Source organism: Fundulus heteroclitus, chromosome 23 (assembly GCF_011125445.2).
Source record: "Fundulus heteroclitus isolate FHET01 chromosome 23, MU-UCD_Fhet_4.1, whole genome shotgun sequence".
NCBI lineage: Eukaryota > Metazoa > Chordata > Actinopteri > Cyprinodontiformes > Fundulidae > Fundulus > Fundulus heteroclitus.
The window spans coordinates 15,720,050-15,743,788 of NC_046383.1; the positions used below are offsets into that span (position 1 = coordinate 15,720,050).

At 46.7% G+C, this 23,739-nt stretch overlaps 1 protein-coding gene across 2 annotated transcripts in view; it reads right to left on the reverse strand.

The window, feature by feature from the left end:
• Positions 1 to 4,721: 4,721 nt before the first annotated feature.
• Positions 4,722 to 23,739, reverse strand: part of slit3 (slit homolog 3 (Drosophila)) — a 259,249-nt gene continuing 240,231 nt past the window's right edge. For both annotated transcript variants that reach the window (XM_036127409.1, XM_036127410.1), the window contains exons 30-38: positions 22,448 to 22,541; positions 21,699 to 21,836; positions 18,495 to 18,735; positions 14,942 to 15,072; positions 9,125 to 9,279; positions 8,033 to 8,190; positions 7,703 to 7,860; positions 6,945 to 7,132; positions 4,722 to 6,867 (exon numbers count right to left, since the gene is read on the reverse strand). In XM_036127409.1, the coding sequence (XP_035983302.1) occupies positions 6,614 to 6,867; positions 6,945 to 7,132; positions 7,703 to 7,860; positions 8,033 to 8,190; positions 9,125 to 9,279; positions 14,942 to 15,072; positions 18,495 to 18,735; positions 21,699 to 21,836; positions 22,448 to 22,541 (1,517 nt within the window). In that variant the 3' untranslated portion in view covers positions 4,722 to 6,613. The remainder of the gene's footprint in view (positions 6,868 to 6,944; positions 7,133 to 7,702; positions 7,861 to 8,032; positions 8,191 to 9,124; positions 9,280 to 14,941; positions 15,073 to 18,494; positions 18,736 to 21,698; positions 21,837 to 22,447; positions 22,542 to 23,739) is intronic.

Consider the following 23,739-nt stretch of genomic DNA (forward strand, 5'->3'; position numbering starts at 1 on the left):
TTATTAAAAAATGATCAGACAGGACAGGGTTGTGAGAGAATACTGTTAATTCTTCACAATCAATGCCATATGTCAGAACAAGGTCTAAAGTATGGAGCCGAGAGTGCGTCGGTTCATGCACATTTTGAGCAAAACCAATTGAATCTAGGATAGTTTTAAAGGCTACACTAAGGTTATCACATTCAGTGTCAACATGGATGTTAAAATCACCCACTATAATAACCTTATCAGTATTTAACACCAAATCAGATAAGAAATCTGACAACTCATCCAAAAACTGAGTGTAAGGGCCTGGTGGACGATACAAAACAACAAACAGAAGAGGTTTTATTGCTTTGCAGTTTGGATGAGGGAAACTGAGGGTTAAATGTTCAAAAGAACTGTAATTATTAGTTGGCCTGGGACTAATTAATAAATCAGACTGAAAGATAGTTGCCACTCCTCCTCCTCTTCCCACAGATCTGGGAATGTGGAAATTTGAATAACTGGAGGGGGTTGACTCATTTATACTAACGTAGTCCTCTTGTAGCCAGGTTTCTGTGAGACAAAACAAATCAATCTGATTATCAGAAATCAATTCATTAACTAACAAAGTCTTTGGAGGGAGAGACCTTATATTTAATAGACCACATTTTATTATTTTATTTTTAGGTTCAAGGTGAACCATATTGATTTTTATTAGGTTTTTATGATTTGTTCCTTTTAGATCAGTTTTTGATCTGTTAAGTTTTGGCCGTGGGAAAGACACCGTCTCAATAGGATAATGGGTGGGTAACAGTACAGAAGCTGCAGAGAGGTGTGTTAAACTACGGCTCTGCTTCCTGGTCTGGACCCTGGGTTGTCAGCATTTAGGAGAACTAATAAATCCGGCCAGATTTCTAGAAAGAAGAGCTGCACCATCCAAAGTAGGATGAATGCCGTCTCTCCGGATCAGACCAGGTTTTCCCCAGAAAGTTCTCCAGTTATCAATGTAGCCCACGTCGTTTTCTGGACACCACCTAGACAACCAGCGGTTGAATGATGACATGCGGCTAAACATGTCATCACTGGTCAGATCAGGCAGGGGACCAGAGAAAATTACAGAGTCCGACATTGTTTTAGCAAACTCACAAACCGAAGCAACACCAACTTTGGTGACCTCTGATCGGCGTGACCGGGTGTCATTGCCGCCAGCGTGAATAACAATTTTGCGGTATTTACGCTTATCCTTAGCCAGTAGTTTTAAGTAGGATTCTATGTCGCCTGTTCTGGCCCCTGGCAGGCATTTAACTATGGTCCCTGGTTTCTTTAGTGCCACATTTCTCATTATGGAGCTGCCAATAATTAAGGTCGGCTCCTCGGCGAGATTGTCGCTCAGAGGGGAAAATTTATTAGAAACGCAGATGGGTTGGTGGTGATCTGGGGTCTGTAATCTAGAGCTATGCTTCCTACGAACTGTCACCCAGCCAGCCTGGTTACCAGGCTGCTCGGGTGCTACTGCTTTAGGTTCGCTACGTGAAGTTACTCTATGCGGCTCCGCGCTAGCAAAAGAGCGGCTATCAGCTGGTTTTTCAACAGCACGGAGCCGGGTCTCCAATTCTGACACTCTCGCCTCCAATGCTACAAAAACACTACATTTATTACATGTACCATCATCACTAAAGGAGGCAGAGGAATAACTGAACATCTGACACAGAGAGCAGCAGATAGGAGACTTAGTCAGAGCCGGAGAAGCCATTATGAGGCTAAGGCTTGGCTAGCGCTAGGCTAGCGCTAGGCTAAAGCTAGGCTAACGCCCTATTATCACGCCAAAGAACAAACCGTGTGAAACACGAGGAGTTCCCAAACGTGATGAGCAGCCACAGACAATGTTTTAAAAGTGCTTATGTTTGGAAACAGATGTTACAGCAAAGAGGTTTAAAGATAAAAAGCGAGAGAGCCTGGAGCAAAGCTCCGTCGTTCACACAGCAACAACAGGAAGTGACGCAATACGCCTTACCGCAAACAGGAAGTCCGCCAACTTATAAAGTCTATGATTTTGGCAGCGAGTTTCCGGAACTAAAATAGGATTAAAATACCCAAAGTAATTGAATTGAGCGTTCAGGTAGAGAGATGTTCATGTAGTCGTTATGATGCAGCTTCGGGTAATATGAACATATTTTTATGACCCATTAACATCCCATAATAATCCACTGACGTCACCGGCTAATAATCAGGCGTTCAGCAGCTGCAGACTGGAGTTACCATTCTGTGACTCAAGGGGCGCTGTTGCTTTTTAGTGCCTACAGTATGAAGAGATTTGACCTTTTTATTCTTTTTAGCGTAATAAACTGAGAAGTATAACTATGATTTTAACCAGAAACGGTTTTATTTAAATGAACATTTTAATGAATTACTGTTATATACAATAACTGAGTTATACATACATGTAGTCCTACGTTCACATGAAAATTAAAAATGGAAATCTACATTTATGCATTCCACAGAAAATAATTAATCCCGCGTCATCAGTCAAAACATCTAGTCGTTTAAAACTTCTTTAAATTTAAGATCAGCCCCACAATTTAGCTCATTTTCCATCTGATGGATAAAACCAATGGACTAAACCACATCTGACTGCTACACATGAGTTTTGGAATTAAAGGAGAAAGTCCTAAAAACCGTGTTATTCCTGCTTTGTTGAAGGATGTAGAACTGAAGGTGAGCTGGAGTAGGACAAAGCTGGAGGAGCAGGTCCAGCATTCCCATTTTTGATTTTTTATCAAATATAATCTGTAGTCCCAACGTATTCTACAGTATGTGGGGAATAACGTTTCCACTCTAATATTTAGAACACAGAGAAATGTCCCTGCCGCTCCTCAAAATACCTTTAATAAATGCCGTCAGTGAAGTAATCAGAGCACATAACGGTCAATAAAGAGAAATATGTCTGTCTGTCCTCCTGCAGACGCTCAAACTGACTAAATCTGAACTATTGAGGCTACATGAACCTTGTGATCGATATGCCGCTGCTTTTTAGGAACCAAAAGGTCAACAGAAATTCCTTTATTGTCCCATAATGGGAAAATTCAGCTGTGACACACAGTTAAAGGAGCAATAAGTAAGAAATTTACTGTAAAATCACCCTAAATCATTCTCATTGGTCACCCAGGATGGAGAAAACATTGCCTATAAGTAATCCGTCCTCTCCATCATCAATGTCACGTTTTCTCCTTTCAGACCCAGAGCTACGGTCCAGAACTACTCTGGATCAGTGTAGCCGTGTTTACTTCCTGGTTCCTCAGCCAATCATATGAGAGCTCCCAGGGTTCCCAGCACAGAGCGCAGCATTTGGTATTTTATCTTGGGAAACAGCAGCAGCCTGCAGACATGGAAGCCTGGAAGAGAAGCGGACCAGAACCAGAACAGAACACATCATCATAGACCCGTCCTGTGGAAGGAAACTTCAGTGAGGTTTCACATCAGCAACAGGAGGAAACGGCAAATTAGGCTGTTGTCAGCTCCCTGGATGTTCTCCTGGGTCAGTGAGGTGGTTCTGGACCTGAGAAAGTCCAGCAGCAGCTCTTAATTCCCCTGAATTTAACCTCAGGTGGTTCTGCTGGTACCAGTCTACAAAGTTCTGGTTGGATGGTGCTGAATGCTCTGGAGAACCAAAGAACCTGATCCTTACGGTGCTGCCAGGGTTCTGCAGATGGACCAGAACTCTGTGCAGCAGGTAGATGATGGAACCAGGCTGGTAGGAGGACTGCAGAGGATCCAGTGAGGACCTCAGCAGGGGGAGATGGTTGAGGACCAGCCTCTCCAGGGTCTCCATCAGGTGTTGGTGGTCCCAGCCTGTAGCTGCTGAGGTCTCAGGAAGTCCTGGTTCAGCTCATTCTCCAGTCACCTACAGCTCAGATGTTCTGTTTGTGACCTGAGATGTTTTTAGACTTTTCCACACATGTTGTCCTGCAGCTGCACCTCCACTTTCCTCCTGTAGCTTCTTCTCTTTCAAAAGTAAAAAAAAAAAAAAAAAAAAAAAACCCTTTAAGCAGCTTTTAAACATACATTTTATTTGGCTCCATCTGTGCATTAAAATGTTTTATCTTTTTATTGGTCTGATGCAATATTCACATCTTAAGAATCAAGAATCTTTATTGTCATGTGTTACCATAATGACATTTTTGCTAAAGCGCAACAGAGCCTCTTTGTGTCATAGAAGGGTTTAACTCTGGTGTGTGAGCTGTATAATCATTATAATTAACATACTTAAAGGCTTTAGAAAATAAAGCTGAGAAGTGGCCATGAAGGTGATCATGCTTCTGCAGAGAACCTGAGGATTAAGTTTGCATGGAGGTTTTTAATGAGACCTGGCCAGACGGTGATTAACGGTTGATTATTTGTGTGAAAATAGGGCATAAATAGCAGAGAGGCTAGATAAAGGGAAGCAGAGATTTCATCATCATTCTGTGTAACTTCAGGCTGAAGATGAGTCCAATATGGAGGAGGAAGGCTAGCCAGCTGAGACCGGATAAATACTGTAGGATTCATTTATTTCCCCCCATTCAGCTTTTAACTAAAAACGTTATGCAAGATCTTCAGCAGAACGAGGAAAAACAGTTTCATCCAGTTAACGACCAGCTGATCTGTTGCTTTTCATCCCACAGTTTAGTGACAAAGGCTTCCTGGTCCAAAAATAACATCCGCTCACAAACATTTATTCATAAATCCTGATTTCAACACGTCAGAAACTCAAAAAACTCTTTGGTTTCAATAAAAGTTTAATTTTAACATTCAACAAAAGCATCAGTTATAGTCACATATTCATAATTTTTATTCTACGACTTTACAAATGAGTGAATACAGTTCAGTTTAGTTACTGTCAATAACGAGTAGCTGAGGTCTATAACTCTGATGAAGATGAATCTTCATCATCAGGCAGGAGAGGATGAGCGTGGCCACAGGGGGAATAACCCAGGAAGGAGTGATGGGGCGTGGTTAACCGTAGGGTGGAGGTAATTAAAGCTGCAGAGGTGTAGGGAGGCGCTGAAGCCAGATAACAACGTTACAGTAGTTCCAACATGGCCGCCTGCTTTACTGCCTGCTAGCTAAGGGTTAGCATGCAGCGCTGCTGTCCTGTTAGAGGTAAATGAATCACTGCTGGAGCTCCTGGTCTTTGGTCAAACACTGCAGTGGGGGGGTGGTGGAGCCGTGGACCGGGCCTCACAGCGGCGGTGACCTTCAGTCAGGACCAGCTTCCACAGAGGAGCCCGTCCAGATGCTACTGACTGAAGCTGAACATCTGCCTGACGCAGTGAAGGCAGGAGCTTCTTCATCAGAAACACTTTCACATTCATCGTTACGCCGATCACCGTCGTTAGGGCAGATCTGCTGCATCATCACTTTTCACAGAACCACCATCAGAGAGAAGAACCGTTCCTCTGCTCCCCGACCTGCCGGCTGCAGAGCAGCAGCTGCTGTGCTTCCTGTTCAGATCCCAGCTGCAGGTCTACCTGGTTTACACCACCACAGCAACATAAACTCTGCTGCTTGGTTACATCAGCAGCTGTCTGCAGGATCTCCTGGTCAACGAACGTTTCTGATCTGCAGCCGTATCTGCATACATCAGAGCAACGACTTATTTACCAATTTAATTCAGAAAAAGATCCACAGAGTGATGAATTTCAGAAGGTCAGCGCTACAGAAGAGGCCTCGGTACTGAAGCATATTATCAGAAAGTTGAGTGGAAGGAAGAAATGCAGGAGGAACCAAGCCTTGGGAAGGACCACCTATCAAAGGAGTGTCCTGACTGCAGCTGAGGGTGGAGCTGAGGGAGGTCCAGTGTGAAGTCTCCACAGTCATCGCTAGTAGCAGCTGGGTGCAGATACTGTGCAGGACAGAACCTCGTGTTCCCACAGAACCCACACGTCTAAAACCCATTTCTATAGGTCTGATCTGAGAACCTGGACTCTTCATCAGCAGGAAACCCTCAGAAAACCCCTGAAATGTCTCATCCTGTGTGCAGAACGGAGCTGATTTAATTCTTAAAATGGATTTTACTGATATTCTGTCAGATGTTTGCGCTTTAATAAGCAACGCTGCTGCTGCTGAGGAGGAGGAGATACCGGTTCCTGTCACGTTCTCCTCTGTGGACCCAATCAACGGGCCGTGCAGAACCAGAAGGTAGTAGATAAAGCATCTGTGCAGGAAGAAGGCACGTTCTCCTGGTTCTCCATGAGGTTCCACACTCACAGCAGCGTCCTGCTAATGCGCCGTAGATAAATCAGGTTCATCTGGTTATTTATACAGATTCACATAAACAATAAGCAATGTTAATCTAGTTGGTTTTCTTCTTCTTACAAGGTAGAAAATATTTTTATACTATGTAACACATTAAAGAAGCAACATTAAAAACAACTTCTGAGTCCTTTTGTCGTCTTAGAAAAAATCCATCATAAAAATAAGTTCTATGTTTCTCACGTATATTTTACAATATATTTTCTCTCTCTGTCCGTTTCTGTTCCGGCGTTTCTGGCCACCGACGGCTGGGAAGTGGAAGTTGGTCACGGAGTGCTCGGTGTGGGAGGTTGTCATGGCGACGGCCTGGCGGGCGCGCCTCGGCGCCGCAGGGGGGGGGGGGGGGGGGGGGGGGCCGTCACAGCGGGCATGCGGAGCAGCCGCACTCCACAGCCGTCTCCATCTCCTCCGAGTACGAGGTGCCGTCGGTGCAGCGGAACACCACCTTCCGCCGCCTGGTCTTGGTGACGCCGCAGCAGACGCCGGGGGGCGCCGCCGCCTGGCAGGAGCGGGGGCAGTTCATGCGGGGGATGCGGCCGGTGGAGGTGCACGTCCTCATGGCCTGGTGGCGCTTCAGCGTCTCCCGCAGCATCTCCCCCCGGCAGCCGAGCTCTGCAGGAGGCGCAGAGGCACACACGTCAGCCTCCCGCTGCAGGGTCGCACCCTCCGCCGCACGGCTGCGAGCTTACCTGTGTCACAGGTGGGTCCGCTGTAGCCCGGCTGGCAGTGGCAGACGGACACTCCCGATTCCGACAGCCGACATTCACCACGAACGCACCAGCTGCAGGTCGGCCGCTCGCAGTTCTGACCCTGGAAGCCTTCGTTGCACTGACAGCGGTAGGAGGAGCCCTTCACCACACAGACCCCGTGGACACACCTGTGGGGGGGGGGGGGGGGGGGGGGGGGGGGGGGGGGGGGGAGGAGGAGGAGGAGGAAGAGGAGGGGTGGGGAGGAGGAGCTCTGTTAGAGGAGAACACGGGAGGGGCTGAAATGTTTTCTAAGGCGGTTTTACACTGCAAAAAGAGAACTAGAAATAAGTAAAATTTTCTTGAAATTAATGTATTTGTCCTTGATTTGAGCAGGTAAATAAGATTACTTGCCAATGGAATTAGTATTTTTACCCCTAAAATAAGATAATTAGATATACTTCACTTGAAATAAGATAATGGAGATGAGTTGTTCCTATTTTAAGTTCAAAACTCTTATTCCATTGGCAAATAATCTTATTTACCTGCTCATATCAAGGAAAAAATCTGTAATTTCAAGAAATAATATCTTATTTTGAGTTCTATTTTTGCAGTTTGGTCTTTGGTTCCATCGTTCCTCGTCTCGTCACATGGATCCTGATGAACGCGGACGTTGGGAACGCCACGAGAAAAGCTCAGAGGTTCTGAATCATTCCAGGTGTTCCTGCAGAACACCTTTGGACCCGCCCGTCCCGGCTCACCTGTTGCTCTGGCAGGGGTTGCTGGACGCCGTCTCGTCACACAGCGGCCCCATCCGTCCCGGCGGGCAGCTACAGGTGACCCCCGTCTCCCCCCCCTCCCTGCAGGCGCCTTGTGCGCAGACGCTGCAGGAGTGACATCCCACCAGAACCGCTTCACCCTGCAGGAACAGTGAGGAACAGTGAGGAACAGTGAGGATGGTGGTCAGCAACGGTCCACATGAGAACCTTTGGTTCTGCAGCTCGGTACCGGGGAACTCAGAGCAACACGCTGTCCAGCCTCCGGTTCTGAACGTTTAACCACCACAGCACCAGAACCCGGCTCGTCCTCACCTTGCCCTCCGTTCCGTGAGGAGGTTCTCCTGTGGATCTGAACCTGAGATCCTGACTCTCCCCGTTGATGCGCACGTTGTGGATGCAGCCATCAAAGGCCTGAGGAGAACGCTCAGGAACCGGACGCAGGCCTGAGGCCACCACCTGGGAGGGAACACCTGGAGAGAGGAGAGCCATGAGAACATGGACCCGGTTCTGAAGTCCTCACTAAGACTAAGAACGTAGAGAACATGGACCCGGTTCTGAAGTCCTCACTAAGACTAAGAACGTAGAGAACATGGACCCGGTTCTGAAGTCCTCACTAAGACTAAGAACGTAGAGAACATGTGATTTTGTTCCTGTGTGATTGTGTGATTGTGTGATTGTGTGATACTGTGTGTTATTGTGTTATTGTGTGATTGTGTTATTGTGTTACTTTGTGTTACTGTGTGTGATTGTGTACCTCCCACGTAGAGCTGCGTGTCCTGTGTGTGTTACTGTGTTATTGTGTTATTGTGTGTTATGGTGTGATTGTGTTACTGTGTGTGATTGTGTGATTGTGTTACTGTGTGTGATTGTGTACCTCCCACGTAGAGCTGCGTGTCCTGTGTGTGTGATTGTGTTATTGTGTGTGATTGTGTTATTGTGTGATTGTGTGATTGTGTTATTGTGTGATTGTGTTACTGTGTTATTGTGTGATTGTGTGATTGTGTGATTGTGTTATTGTGTGATTGTGTGTTATGGTGTGATTGTGTTACTGTGTTATTGTGTGATTGTGTGATTGTGTGATTGTGTTACTGTGTGTGATTGTGTACCTCCCACGTAGAGCTGCGTGTCCTGTGTGTGTCATTGTGTTATTGTGTGATTGTGTTATTGTGTGTTACTGTGTGTGATTGTGTGATTGTGTGATTGTGTGATATTGTGTGATTGTGATATTGTGTGATTGTGCGATTGTGTACCTCCCACGTAGAGCTGCGTGTCCTGTGTGTGTCATGGTGTTATTGTGTTATTGTGTGATTGTGTTATTGTGTGATTGTGTTATTGTGTGATTGTGTGTGATTGTGTGTGATTGTGTTATTGTGTGTTATTGTGTTATTGTGTGCGATTGTGTACCTCCCACGTAGAGCTGCGTGTCCCGGTCCAGGGACGGCTGCCTGGCCAGCTTGCCCAGACTCTTGGGCGCTCCGTTATCGACCACCAGGCTCAGCGAGTGGTTCTGGATCAGCAGCTCCACCGTGTGGAAGAGTCCGTCGCTGACCGCCTCCACGCTGCCAGAAACACAAGAAGAAGAAGAAAGGTCCACGTTTGGTTCCGACTGTCACGGAGTGTTGTTCTGATGTTCTCAGGGGGAAATAAATCCAGAGAGGAGAGCGAGGATGTTCTGCTCCGGTCCGACCCGAACGAGAGAGCGAGCGGTGCCGGAGACTCTGCGGAGCGGTGTAATGGAGCAGACCTTCTAGAGGCAGCAGCAGCAGAGGGAACCAGGAAGTGAGGCAGCTGCTGGGCCCAGTGGGCCTCTGTTCAGCCCGTCTGGGTCAGAACATCAGAACCAGAGGAGAACCAGAGCAGTTTCTGCTGGTGGTCTGCGGCGCAGAGGCAATACGTCCCTTTGTCTGCAGCCTCTAATGCCTAACGAGCTTAACGAGCCTAACGATCTTAACGAGCTTAACGAGCCACGGGCCGCTCAGATTATATCCGCCATGCGTTCAACGTGGGAGGAACCGGGCTTTGGGTTCTGTAGGACGGCCCATCTCGGGCATGAAAAGGTTCTGATGGAGAAACGGATCTGATACCCTACAGTTCTCAGGTCTCAGAAGTTTTCACGCTGCTGGAACCACAATTCTCCATGTCGGTACCAGCAGAACTTCAGATCTGATGTAACGGACCGACACTGTGGACTTCCTGAGTCAGAACTCTGTAGAACCTCCTCTGACTGCAGGTCTGTTTCTCCAGCTCAGTCAGACTGGATGGAGAACATCTGGGACGTCTTCCCAGGTCTGGACTTTGACTAGGCCAGCGAGTCCAGCTTTGGTCTCCTCTGATCCAGACTCCTTCCTCCTCACGGCTGCTGCTCCTCCTCCCTCCTCCTCCTCCCTCCTCCTCCTCTGAAGCTGTGGGATCAGACCCCAGGCAGCTCAGCTCGTCTGATTCAGGCTTCGCTCATTCTGACCTGCTGCTGTGACATCAGCCGTCCAGCAGGTGGTGCTGTGCTACCTGTGTGTGAGCAGAGAGGAGGAGCAGGGAGGAGGAGCAGAGAGGAGGAGCAGGGAGGAGGAGCAGGGAGGAGGAGGATAGAGGAGGAGCAGGGAGGAGGAGGAGCAGGAAGGAAAAGCAGAGAGGAGCTTTGCCCACATGGGCTGCAGCAGAAACCCTGGAGAACCGGATCTCTGAGATGTTTGGGTTTCTGTAAACGGTCTCATGTTTGGGTTTGACCATCAGGGCAATTTGTCCGGCCCTGAAGAGCCAGAAAGGCAGATCATGTCATAAAGTAGAGGCATAAATCATTTTAAGGTTTATAAAGTGGCTAAAACTGAGCCTCTTGTAGCAAATGTTTATTTTTTTTAACTGTGTAGTAACAGCATCCTGCCACTAGATGTCAGTTTTCCCACAACACATTAAAACAACCCAGAAGAAGAGAAGCAGAATGATGAGTTTAAAGTTTAACTCAGCCCCATATCAACTTTATTTCCAGATAAACTGTATAAAATGGACCTAAAGTGTTACTTTAATCTTTAATATTTCTATATGAACTGAAATTAAATCATGAAATTAAAAGTATCGTCTATAAATGTGCATCCGGCCCTTTAATGACGTCATGAAGCCAAAGTGGCTCCGAATAGAAACCCACTGGGTCAGAACTTCACAGAACCGCCTTTGGCTGCAGTTCCAGACACACATAGACAGCTGGTTCTGAAGGGTTCTGACCCAGTGGTTCTGAGTTCTAATGTCGGTTCTTCTCATTTATCACATTAAACACAGAAAGGTTTAGGGGTGTGAATACTTTGAGACCGCTTCCATCACAACAGGGAACATGTCTGATGCTGCAGGAGCTAATGAGAGGAGGAGGAGGACAGCAGGGGACCTCCTGTCCTCCTCCTCCTCCTCCTCCTCCTCCTCCTCCCTCTGACATGATGGAGGTCAGCCTGACATTTAGCAAAGGCAGCAGACTCTCTGCTCACCGTGTTCTGCTGAGGCCAAAGAGGAGGACCACCACCTCCTCCATCTTCCCTCCATCTTCCCTCCATCCCTCCATCACCCCTCCAGCTGATTATTATTTCACCCTCTTTTTATTTCTGCTGCTCTCATCCATCAGCTCGTCTCATTTGTCTGTCCATGCGTCTCTCTCTCTCTTTCTCCTTCTGGACGTCCTTTCCTCTCGTCTGCTGGACGTCTTTCTCTTACATCCATTCTCTTATTTCTCTTTTTCCTCTGATCCCTCCTTTCGCTCTAATGACCTCTGCTTCCTGCCTGACATGGAAGTCAAACATTATTAAATCTGCCCATAAAACTCCTCATCCTTAGGGTTCTGCCAGAAAGGACCACCCAGAACATGCAGCCAGAGATATTATGGGATGGTTTAGATAAAGGCAGATCATGGCTAAGAATGGCCTAGTCAAAGTCTAGACATAACTCCAGCTGAGAATCTGTGATGAAACAGATGTTCCCAGATGTTCTCTATCAAATCTGATGTTTTAAAGGAATATTTCAGCCTTTAGACGTTCAATGCAGCTGTAGGTAGAACCCAGAGGAGGTTCTAAAGAGTTCTGGTTCAGGAGGCAGAATACTAATCCAGACTGATGATGTGCAGCACTCTCTGTTCTGCACATCATCAGTCTGGTTCTGCTCCAATGGAACCCATTTGGGGAAAGGAGGAGCCTTCAGCAGAACTCTCTGAGCTGATTGGGCGAATCAACACCTAGTGCCCGCCTACCAAAGGCTGGTTTTAGCCAAATTATCAAATTAAAACGAAAGCATCAGCAGACATGAGAAACCACAACAAGGTAAGCTGCTCAAGGTGCTTCTTTCAAAGATGAAGTCGTGGATTCTGACCAATCAGAGGACAGCAGCAGCTACGTCCTCCTCTGCTGCCATGTTGGTTCTGCTGTGGGCTCAGCAGCTCCTGCTTTCATCACAGCTGTATGTCCCGCCTTAAACCTCAATACTGCAACCTGATTGGCCCAAACCGTTTGTGGTTCAGACACAAATTATTCAGACGGGAGCAGACCAGATGGATTCTCTCGTGTTTGTGAACGCAGAAATCATCCTGCAGGCGAGGTTAGCTGAATAAATGCACGCCGCACTTTTCAGATAGTTTATTTCTAACAGATCGTAGCGCATCGTTTCTCTTCCAGGACGTGATTCTCTCACATAGAATCCACCGGGGTTGTGTTGGTCATGTGATAAATTATGGAGCAGTTCATGGGGGGTAAATACTTTAACTGGACAGTTACTCTAACATTAGCTCAACAAACTAACTTTTGCATCTTTGTCTTCATTTAAACTGAAACCCTGGGAAGGAGCAGGAACACCTTCCACGTCCAGGAAGAGCTGCAGAGCTGAAACGGGGGAAGTTCAGGACTCGTTTTCCTCCACACACGGTTTGCATGTTGGCCTCTTCTGATCAGAGCAGAGAATCGTGGTTTGAGACAAACTGCTAACAGAACTTCTGGCTTTCCTCTCTTCCATCTAGAACCTGACCTGCTGGAAACTGGACCAGAACCTTCTGGTTCCTTGGTCTCCATGGTGCTGGTTGATCTCTGAAGAACCTCAGAGGCCAGAACCAGAACATCTGCAGCTGGACTCAGAGTAAATCACACCCAGCTTATAGTCTAAGACGGTTTTGGTGGATTTTCAGATGTTTTGTTGCAGAAACACTGAAACACAGTTAAACAGCTGTGAACCGTCTGTGCTGCGCTCTATGAACATCATTTATGACACCAAACACTGCAGGGTGGTTTTAATGCCGCCTGCTCGTCCGACAGATAATTTCTGAAAGGATTTTCTGTCGGTCCTCCTGGATTTCCTTGCTGGTTTCCTCTCCTCAGCAGCTTACATCAGTTCTGTGAAACTCAGATGACAGTTTATCATAAAATACTGCGGCGCTCACAGCCACTAACCTGCTGCTGGACGTTTGACCTGAAGGTGTTTCGGAGGAAGTTTGTGATGTCGCGTTTGTTTGCAGCAGAAAAGGATCAGATCTGGTGCTGATGAGCGTCTTTGAGTTTCAGAAAGATGGAGGATAAACGGTGGATCTGAACTGTCCTGGGCAGCAGTCGGATTTTCAAATATTCCACGTTTGGTGAATAAAATCCCACTTTCAGTGTTTCCTTTGCTTCATCCTCAACCAGCTGGAGGTGGCTGTGATTCTCTGACCTCATATTAGCATCTCCAGCAAAGGAGAGTAACTGTGCAGCGCCGTGGATTCTGGAGGCGGGTCCACCGTGACCTTCACCTCAGCAGCCATTATAGGCCCCACATCTGGATTCACATCTGGGTTCACACCTGGGCTCACACCTGGATTCACATCTGGATTCACATCTGCGTTCACATCTGGATTCACACCTGGGTTCACACCTGGGTTCACATCTGTATTCACACCTGGGTTCACATCTGTATTCACACCTGGGTTCACATCTGCGTTCACATCTGTATTCACACTTGGGTTCACATCTGGATTCACATCTGTATTCACACCTGGGTTCACATCTGTATTAACATCTGTATTCACACTTGGGTTCACATCTGGATTCACATCTGTATTCACACTTGGGTTCACATCTGGATTCACACCTGGGTTCACATCTGCGTTCACATCTGTATTCACAACTGCATTCACATCTGGATTTACATCTGTATTCCAGGAGTCTTTTTTTTATTAATAAAGACTAGTAAGAATAAAAAAAAAATAAAAACAGTCAAAAGAGTCAAACACAGAAAGCAACTTACAAGTTTAGATTGAGATAGAAAATTTGCCCAATATTGACTAGCTTACTGTTATTTTTCTGTAACTGATCAATGAGAAAATACTTTAATGAACGCAACAGTCCAGAGGAAGTACTTACTGCAGGTAGTCTACATGTTACGTTAAAAAGCAAAGCCAGTGAATTAAAAGTGAGAACACTGTCATTTTCTATGGACCATAGACACTCATGAACGTGGTTTTAATTTTGAATAAATATATAAATCTGTTATAAAAGGGCCGTCTGCACTCTGCATTTCGCCCAATGACGGCTGGAGAAAGACAGCAGCCCCCCCAGGATGAGGAGGTATCGACAATGGAGGGATGGAAAATATTCAACAGTTTTAGGGACATTAGGATTTCTGCAAAACTCTAAATAAGTTTTTTAAATCTACGTGGTTCTCCCAGTTAAATAAAGTTTGAATGAATGAAAATAAAACTGCAAATAAAAATGTTTATCAATATAGTATTGAAGCAAAGTTATTTTTTTATTTTAATATAGTTCTTTTTTACATAGGCACTGTTTTAAAGCCTGATAAAAGGCCGTCGAAGCGCTGCTTCAATGAAGAACACACCGATTTCAGAATCAATTAGTGAAACTTAGATTTTATAATAATGATCGGTGATCCCGGCAGCTTTGTTGGGATTTTTTGCTAAATGAAAAATGCTCTTTTGTTGCCAGTCAGTCTCAGATCTTCTTGATCTTCACTGTTTCCTGTCAAAAATGAGCTTAACAAAGACGTGGCAGAGGTGAGCGTCCAGGTGAAGATAGACCAGGAGAGGCCGTGTCTGACTAAAACACACAAAGTCACACAAACCCTGGAGCTTCATACGCATCTCTGCAGAGTTTAGGTGGTTGTTTGCAGACCTGAAAGGCGGTAAAGTGGTAATATGGTGTAACACCTATAGACCAGGTTACCACTCAGGTAAACGGGTCTATAGGTGGCGGAGTACCTGTCCATGCTGCTCACCTGTACACGGTGGTGGGGGGGTAGCTGGTGATGTCATAAAGGAGCCGTATGTGGCCCTGGTACAGCTCCAGGGCCAGAGGGTCGTGGTCCTCCTTGTACAACAGGATGCCGTTGTCTTTATCCGTGGCCACCTGGAGGAATAGAACCGGCAACCTGAAGACAGCTTCCTGCTCAACGGGTTCAGGTGCAGAGAAAATGGTTCTTCATGCACACAAGGCAGCCAATTAAAAGGTAATTAATGCATGAAAGATTTATTTTAAGTTCTGCTCAGAAGTTTTTATTTGCTCAACATCAGCCTGAAAGTGAATAATTTTAGGTTTCATCGATTTGTTTGAGCTGCAGGTTGTTTTCCCCTCAGGGTCTAATAATTAGACAACAAACAACATCAATAAATGCTAAAATCAAGAATGTGATGCTTAAATGTGAGCGTTTAATGGATTTTCTCATCATTTAGACTCACATATTATGTATTCAGAGAAACTTCAGAACTTCCTGGTACCTTTCTGGTTGTGCTCAGCAGAGCATATTTACACTGGTGCTGTCCCTGGATGACCAGAACCAGTCTGGGTTTGTTTTGGTATCATTGGCTGAAAGGTGAAAGCCTCAAACTTCCCTGCAGTCTGAACAACTCAACCTTTCCTCATCCGGCCGTCAAACCTCTCCAGAAGATGTCAGACCGCCTCATGAGGACAACGGGACGGACTCCTTCGATCAGAGAGAACGGCGCCGACCTCAGCCTTACTAAAACGTTATGGACTCTGAACGCCGACTCATGCCAGGAGACCAAGCAAATTAAATTAACTCAGATTATCTCCTCAGAATGATGCCAGAAGCTTGTTGATGGATACGAGCAGATTCTCTGTAGCGTGCTGAGGGACATTTAACCAGATAGTGGTGGGGCGTATGCAAACATTTGAGCCTGTTTGTGCAATAAATGTCAACCAGTGCTACTAATTTTGGTTTAAATGTCTTAAAAAAATCCCAAAATAAATAAAACATTAATAGGATCAACAGGACGCAGTCATAAAAACACTTAAAGGTTTCAAACAAACGAACCTGCAGAAGATAAAATGACAGGTTCACACCTGAGGAAGGCGGTAGAACGCGTATCAAACGCGTCAGAAAGGCAGATCCACCGTTATCCTGAATACAGGCGTCCCTCAGGGTCGTGTTGTCAGCCCCATCACTTCTGCTCTCTGTGATTTATCTGATCACAAACAACAGCCAGCCCTAAAATAAGGAGGCAGGAAATCTGTTGATCTCCAGAACAGGAAGGAAGCCGTCTGAAGGAATCTAAGGGATTTAGAAAGTGTCACTAATCCTGCAGCGGTGGACAAACGTCCCGAGTAAACCAGCTGGTCTTCACTGTGCCAGAGAAAATGGCGGACCCCCGTGTTGGGAGGGGGGGGGGGGGGGGGATCAGGGAAGGTGATCTGAGGACTGGAGCTTCTCCAGCACATTTTAAGGAGAGATCTGGATCAGGATGAGAGGAAAAATCTGGAAGTCTTCCTGAGCTGCTGGGCTGCTACCATCAGAGAGAAGCTGAGATGGAGGAGCGCTTTAACAGATAAAACGTGAGCATATCAGGGTCGGCCATGACACACCTCTGTTTCCAGCATGTCTGGAGCCCAAAGAACCACATGATGAGGGCCTGAAGGTTTTAAACACAATCCACAGAACATTAACCAGGTTCTGTGGCTGATTGGTGCCTTTCATCCAATGGAGACGTTCGCCTTTACAATAAATACCCCAATAATTTCATAACACAGTGACTTTGGTAGGTCTGCCTCTCCTGGGAAGGTTCTCCACTGGTTCTCCACTGGTTCTCACTGTGGTTCTCTGGAGTCCTCAAGCCTCAGAAATGATTTTAAAACCATTCTCCAGACTGATAAATGTCAATGAGTTTGTTTCTCATCTGTTCTTGAATTTCTTTGCGACGCTTTAGTCCAGTTCATGATGTCAGGTTCTGTTTAAGCGTTAAAATGTCCCCATTTACAATTGGTTTACTGTGATGGAAATGATCATTTTTATCATTTGTAATCAGATTTCTGTATTTTCCCCGGTTATCTCTGACATGAAACTGGTTTGGCTGACGATCAGAACCATCTGAGCAGAAACCTGGGAGTAAACGCGTCTTCCAGAGCTCTGCATGTAAAACCTCCAGCAGGAGTAAACCTGGCGTCTCCACGCAGTAAATCACACTTCCTGACACTCGTCACTCTCCACAGCAAAGCACCGACTAACCAGAAAGTGGAAACGGGCCGTCGGGCCAAGCACTTAACGCTCTGTCGCCAGCGGAGCACGGCCAAGTCAACACCTGCTAACGAGCTGCTGAGGAAGGCGGAGGAGGAGGAGGAGGAGGAGGAGGAAGGAGTAAACAGGTGTTAAACAGCAGCCAGTGATTTATTAAGAGCCGCAGCTCCTTCTTTCCTCTTCCTTTGCCGCTGAGTCTGGGCCTCTGGTAGACGTAACAGCTTTGGCACCAGCAGTCAAAGCTCCTGGCTAAAGCACAAACAAGCAGACGGCCACACAGATCTCAGTTCCAGCTGGACCGCCTCCTTCTCCTCCTTCTCCTCCTTCTCCTCCTCCAGCAGCTCCACTCTGCTCTGGAAACAGAGCGACTGTGTCTCCGTCTCAGAGGTCCTCACCCGCCGGCACAAAGTGAAACAGCTCCTAGACGCGCGCCACAAGTTTAACAGCCGCATCATTTGGCCTTAATGTGCAGAAATGTGCAGAAATGTGCAGATGCTCAGATGTTTGATGAACCGATGTTCTCCCAGGAACCCTCACATGTTCTCCCAGGAACCCTCACATGTTCTCCCAGGAACCCTCACATGTTCTCTGATCCACGCAGGTCCTGGAATACACACCCAGTGGAATCTGGTGCAGATCCACTTCCAGCTCCACTCCTGCTTTCTGTAGCATGTAATTCTGGCTTAGCTCGTCTTTTTAACCTGGTTGAGGTGTGAGCCTCTCAGAAAGCCTCAGCAGACCCTGCAGTCTCCATCCCAGCCCGCTTTGATGCGTGTTTATGATCACAGGTGTCCAACATCTGACCCTACCTGTCCCCTCAGGTGAACGGACCTGATTGGGAACCAGCAGTAAACCAGAAAGTTCAGAGTCCACAGTGGATCCAGCTCATCCTTCACATGGACTGAGAAGGTGCCTGGCCACCAGAACCATGTCTGGACCCATCAGTGTGAGGCTTTCAAACCAAAGACTGCTGCCAGTGGTTGAGTAGAGTGGTGGCAGCGTCATGCTGTGGGCTGGTCTGAACTCAACCAACTGAACTGGACTTTGCTTAAAAGCTTGGGTCCAAGCCCAGAACCAAGCGCTGTAAACCAAAGAACTTCTGCCAGGCACTGATCCAGAATGATGCCTGAAGCTCCAGATGGAGGTTCCTCTGCAGGTACCGGTCAGCTTGGAGTAAACTCAAGCTGTCTGGTGTAACTGTGATGCTGAGCGGCCGTAAAGTTCTGACCCGGTTCTGTTAGAGCGGATCTCTACCCTCATGAAGCCAGCCACGGTGGACGGAGGTGTGAGGTGAACCCACCTGCAGTGAAATGTGAGCCGTCGGTCGCAGCTCGGTGCCGTGCAGCTCCACGTACCCATCCCGACCCAGGAAGTGAACCGTGGAAATCCTGTGGCATTTGTTGCCGTAGTAACCAGGTGTGCAGCGGCAGACGGGCTCCCCAGCAACCACCAGGCACTGGGCGCCGTTCTGGCAGTCTGATTGGTCGCAGGGGCTGGTCTGCAGCAAGATCATTGGTGGAGGGTTCTCACAGAAGAGCCCACTGGGAGAGGAGCAGATTAGACAGGATCAGCTGCGCCTGGTTCTAGATCTACAGGTAAAGGCTGCTGGCTCTAGATCTACAGGTAAAGGCTGCTGGCTCTAGATCTACAGGTAATGGCTACTGGCTCTAGATCTACAGGTAAAGGTTACTGGCTCTAGATCTACCGGTAAAGGCTACTGGCTCTAGATCTACGGGTACAGGTTACTGGCTCTAGATCTACGGGTAAAGGTTACTGGCTCTAGATCTACGGGTAATGGCTACTGGCTCTAGATCTACGGGTAAAGGCTGCTGGCTCTAGATCTACAGGTAATGGCTGCTGGCTCTAGATCTACAGGTAATGGCTACTGGCTCTAGATCTACAGGTAAAGGTTACTGGCTCTAGATCTACCGGTAAAGGCTACTGGCTCTAGATCTACGGGTACAGGTTACTGGCTCTAGATCTACGGGTAAAGGTTACTGGCTCTAGATCTACGGGTAATGGCTACTGGCTCTAGATCTACGGGTAAAGGCTACTGGCTCTAGATCTACGGGTAAAGGCTACTGGCTCTAGATCTACGGGTAAAGGCTACTGGCTCTAGATCTACGGGTAAAGGCTACTGGCTCTAGATCTACGGGTAAATGCTACTGGCTCTAGATCTACAGGTAAAGGCTACTGGCTCTAGATCTACAGGTAAAGGCTACTGGCTCTAGATCTACAGGTAAAGGCTACTGGTTCTAGATCTACAGGTAAATGCTACTGGCTCTAGATCGACAGATAAAGGCGCCTGGCACTAGATCTACATGTAAAGGCTACTGGTTCTAGATACACAGGTAAATGCTACTGGCTCTAGATCTACAGGTAAAGGCTACTGGCTCTAGATCTACAGCTAAAGGCTACTGGTTCTAGATCTACAGGTAACGGCTACTGGCTCTAGATCTACAGGTAAAGGCTACTGGTTCTAGATCTACAGGTAAAGGCTACTGGTTCTAGATCTACAGGTAACGGCTACTGGCTCTAGATCTACAGGTAAAGGCTACTGGTTCTAGATCTACAGCTAAAGGCTACTGGCTCTAGATCTACAGGTAAATGCTACTGGCTCTAGATCTACAGGTAAAGGCTACTGGCTCTAGATCTACAGGTAAAGGCTACTGGTTCTAGATCTACAGCTAAAGGCTACTGGTTCTAGATCTACAGGTAAATGCTACTGGCTCTAGATCGACAGATAAAGGCGCCTGGCACTAGATCTACATGTAAAGGCTACTGGTTCTAGATACACAGGTAAATGCTACTGGCTCTAGATCTACAGGTAAAGGCTACCGGCTCTAGATCTACAGGTAAAGGCTACCGGCTCTAGATCTACAGCTAAAGGCTACCGGCTCTAGATCTACAGCTAAAGGCTACCGGCTCTAGATCTACAGCTAAAGGCTACTGGTTCTAGATCTACATGTAAAGGCTACTGGCTCTAGATCTACATGTAAAGGCTACTGGCTCTAGATCTACAGGTAAAGGCGCCTGGCTCTAGATCTACCGGTAAAGTCTACTGGCTCTAGATCTACGGGTAAAGGCTACTGGCTCTAGATCTACGGGTAAAGGCTACTGGCTCTAGATCTACGGGTAAAGGCTACCGGCTCTAGATCTACAGCTAAAGGCTACCGGTTCTAGATCTACATGTAAAGGCTACTGGCTCTAGATCTACATGTAAAGGCTACTGGCTCTAGATCTACATGTAAAGGCTACTGGCTCTAGATCTACAGGTAAAGGCGCCTGGCTCTAGATCTACCGGTAAAGTCTACTGGCTCTAGATCTACGGGTAAAGGCTACTGGCTCTAGATCTACGGGTAAAGGCTACTGGCTCTAGATCTACGGGTAAAGGCTACCGGCTCTAGATCTACAGCTAAAGGCTACCGGCTCTAGATCTACAGCTAAAGGCTACTGGTTCTAGATCTACATGTAAAGGCTACTGGCTCTAGATCTACATGTAAAGGCTACTGGCTCTAGATCTACAGGTAAAGGCGCCTGGCTCTAGATCTACCGGTAAAGTCTACTGGCTCTAGATCTACGGGTAAAGGCTACTGGCTCTAGATCTACGGGTAAAGGCTACTGGCTCTAGATCTACGGGTAAAGGCTACTGGCTCTAGATCTACGGGTAAAGGCTACTGGCTCTAGATCTACAGGTAAAGGCTACTGGTTCTAGATCTACAGGTAACGGCTACTGGCTCTAGATCTACAGGTAAAGGCTACTGGTTCTAGATCTACAGCTAAAGGCTACTGGCTCTAGATCTACAGGTAAATGCTACTGGCTCTAGATCTACAGGTAAAGGCTACTGGTTCTAGATCTACAGCTAAAGGCTACTGGTTCTAGATCTACAGGTAAATGCTACTGGCTCTAGATCGACAGATAAAGGCGCCTGGCACTAGATCTACATGTAAAGGCTACTGGTTCTAGATACACAGGTAAATGCTACTGGCTCTAGATCTACAGGTAAAGGCTACCGGCTCTAGATCTACAGCTAAAGGCTACCGGCTCTAGATCTACAGCTAAAGGCTACCGGCTCTAGATCTACAGGTAAAGGCTACCGGCTCTAGATCTACAGCTAAAGGCTACTGGTTCTAGATCTACATGTAAAGGCTACTGGCTCTAGATCTACATGTAAAGGCTACTGGCTCTAGATCTACAGGTAAAGGCTACTGGCTCTAGATCTACAGGTAAAGGCGCCTGGCTCTAGATCTACAGGTAAAGGCTACTGGCTCTAGATCTACAGGCTCTAGATCTACAGGTAAAGGCTACCCGCTCTAGATCTACGGGTAAAGGCTACCGGCTCTAGATCTACAGGTAAAGGTTACAGGCTCTAGATCTACAGGTAAAGGTTACAGGCTCTAGATCTACAGGTAACGGCTACTGGCTCTAGATCTACAGGTAACGGCTACTGGCTCTAGATCTACAGGTAAAGGGCCTGGTGCCGGCTGCTGGCACCTCTCTCACCTGAAGCCCTCTTTGCAGACGCAGGTGTAGCCGTTGACGGCGTCCACGCACTCGGCGCCGTGCTGGCACTTGTTCTCCAGGCAGTCGTTGTAGTCCTGCTCACAGTGTCGGCCCACGTAGCCGGGCAGGCAGTCGCACCTGCAGGGGGAGCAGACACGGACCGGATCTTAGCGGGTCGGGTCGCAGGTTCTACTGAACGCAGAGAGGAGAGGTTTGGTCCATTTTCCTCTAAAAGGTGGAAAGGATCCGTTACACCAGAACTAGCATCAGTGGACAAGAAAACAGGAAGATTTCTCTGAAATTTGAGCTTATCGTGAACTTTCTCTGGTCCAGACCCGGATCTCTGCAGGCTCTGGGTCGGGTCACTCCATCTGACCCAAAGTACCGCTTCATGAGGCGAAATGAGCCCGGCTGGACCACCAGGTGTCCTCCATGGAACCAGTTCAACATCAACTTGGACTGAGAAGCTGCTGAAGTTCTAGCAGAACTAAGTCCGTATGCATAATATTGACCCTTTCTAAACCAGAGGGAACCAACGATAAAATAAAACCCAGTTCTTGTTCTTAAAATCACAGCTGGACAAACTCAGCTTTAAATAAATGACTAAAGTTTAAATCTTAGGAAGAAACTGCTGCTGATGAGGAGCGTATGTAAACTTGTGACTGGCAGTCTGAACCGTTTGACTTCACTGCTCCAGCCTCTTCCTCTGTGATGTCACCCAACCTCACCTGTGCAGGTGCCAACCTCACCTGTAACCGCGGCCAACTCGCACGCACTTGGAGTCGTGCTGACACGGGTCGACACCAGCGAGACACGGGTCGACCACCTCGTCACACAGGTCGCCTGCAGACAGAGACACGGTGAAGTTTACTCTTTAACAGATTTACAGATTTAGACGATGTCTCAGAGGACAGAGTGTCCTCCTCAGGCTGGAAGCCGCTTTCTGCACCTCTGACCACCATGTTGGGAAGTTTCCAAGGAAAATTACAGTCCTGTTTTTATTCAATGCAAAACATTTAATAAAACATAATTTTTGAATCTGATAAACTCAGAAAATGAATCAAATCACAAATAATATGCACCTTTTAGAAATATGCAGCACCATCCATATTATTAGTCCTCCTAAAATATCAATTCATCTTTTATTCCAGCAACGTAATCTGACATTGAAACGGCTGAAAATAATTTAAAGTTAATTTCACACCAAATAAATTGAAAAGTATTATTTTCAAGAGAAATCAGTGAATTTATTGCAGAGCAGTCCAAAACTATTCATACACCTCAAATGTAAAGCTACACATCTCAGTGAATTTTATTGGGATTTTATTTTGAAGATGCATGTCTTCAGTATAAAAAAAACAGGTTGTGCTTTTGAATCCAGCCTCCCTGAATCAGAACTCTGCAGAACCTCATGTACTGCAGGTCTTCTGGGTTCTGCCAGCTTTAAACGTCTACAGAGTGAAGGTCAAACTCGGTCAGATTGGATGGAGAACTGAGCAAAAGTCAACACAAACGTCACACTTTTCAGATTATTAGGACAAACATGTGAAAACCGTGAATAATTTTCCTTCCACCTCACCATTACCTCTGACTTTGGCTCATCCTGTCAGTTTAAGGTTGGAGGAAGGTAGGGTCCTAAAAATGTTTTTAAACTTCCTGACTTTTCCAGAATCAGATGTGTAGGTTTTGTGCAGCCGTCTGCTCTGGGAAAACTTAAATCTAAAACATTAAGACAGGGGTGTCAAACATACGGCCCGCGGGCTGGTTCCGGCCCGCCGAACAATTTAGTCCAGCCCGGTGGCTAAATGCATTATCATTATTGAAAAAAAAATTTTTTTAGTGTCCTGTCTGTTGTCTTAATGCCAAAAATAGCTAATCAGATTTGACTTTCATTTATGATTGTGATTAGTTTTATTATGATTCATGCGGGGAATATCTCAAATGATATGGACACTACAATGGGTAAGTAGGAGAGGAAAGGAAGAACAAGAAGAAGAAAGAAAAGGTGAAAGAAAGTGGAGATAAAAGGAAGAGAATGATA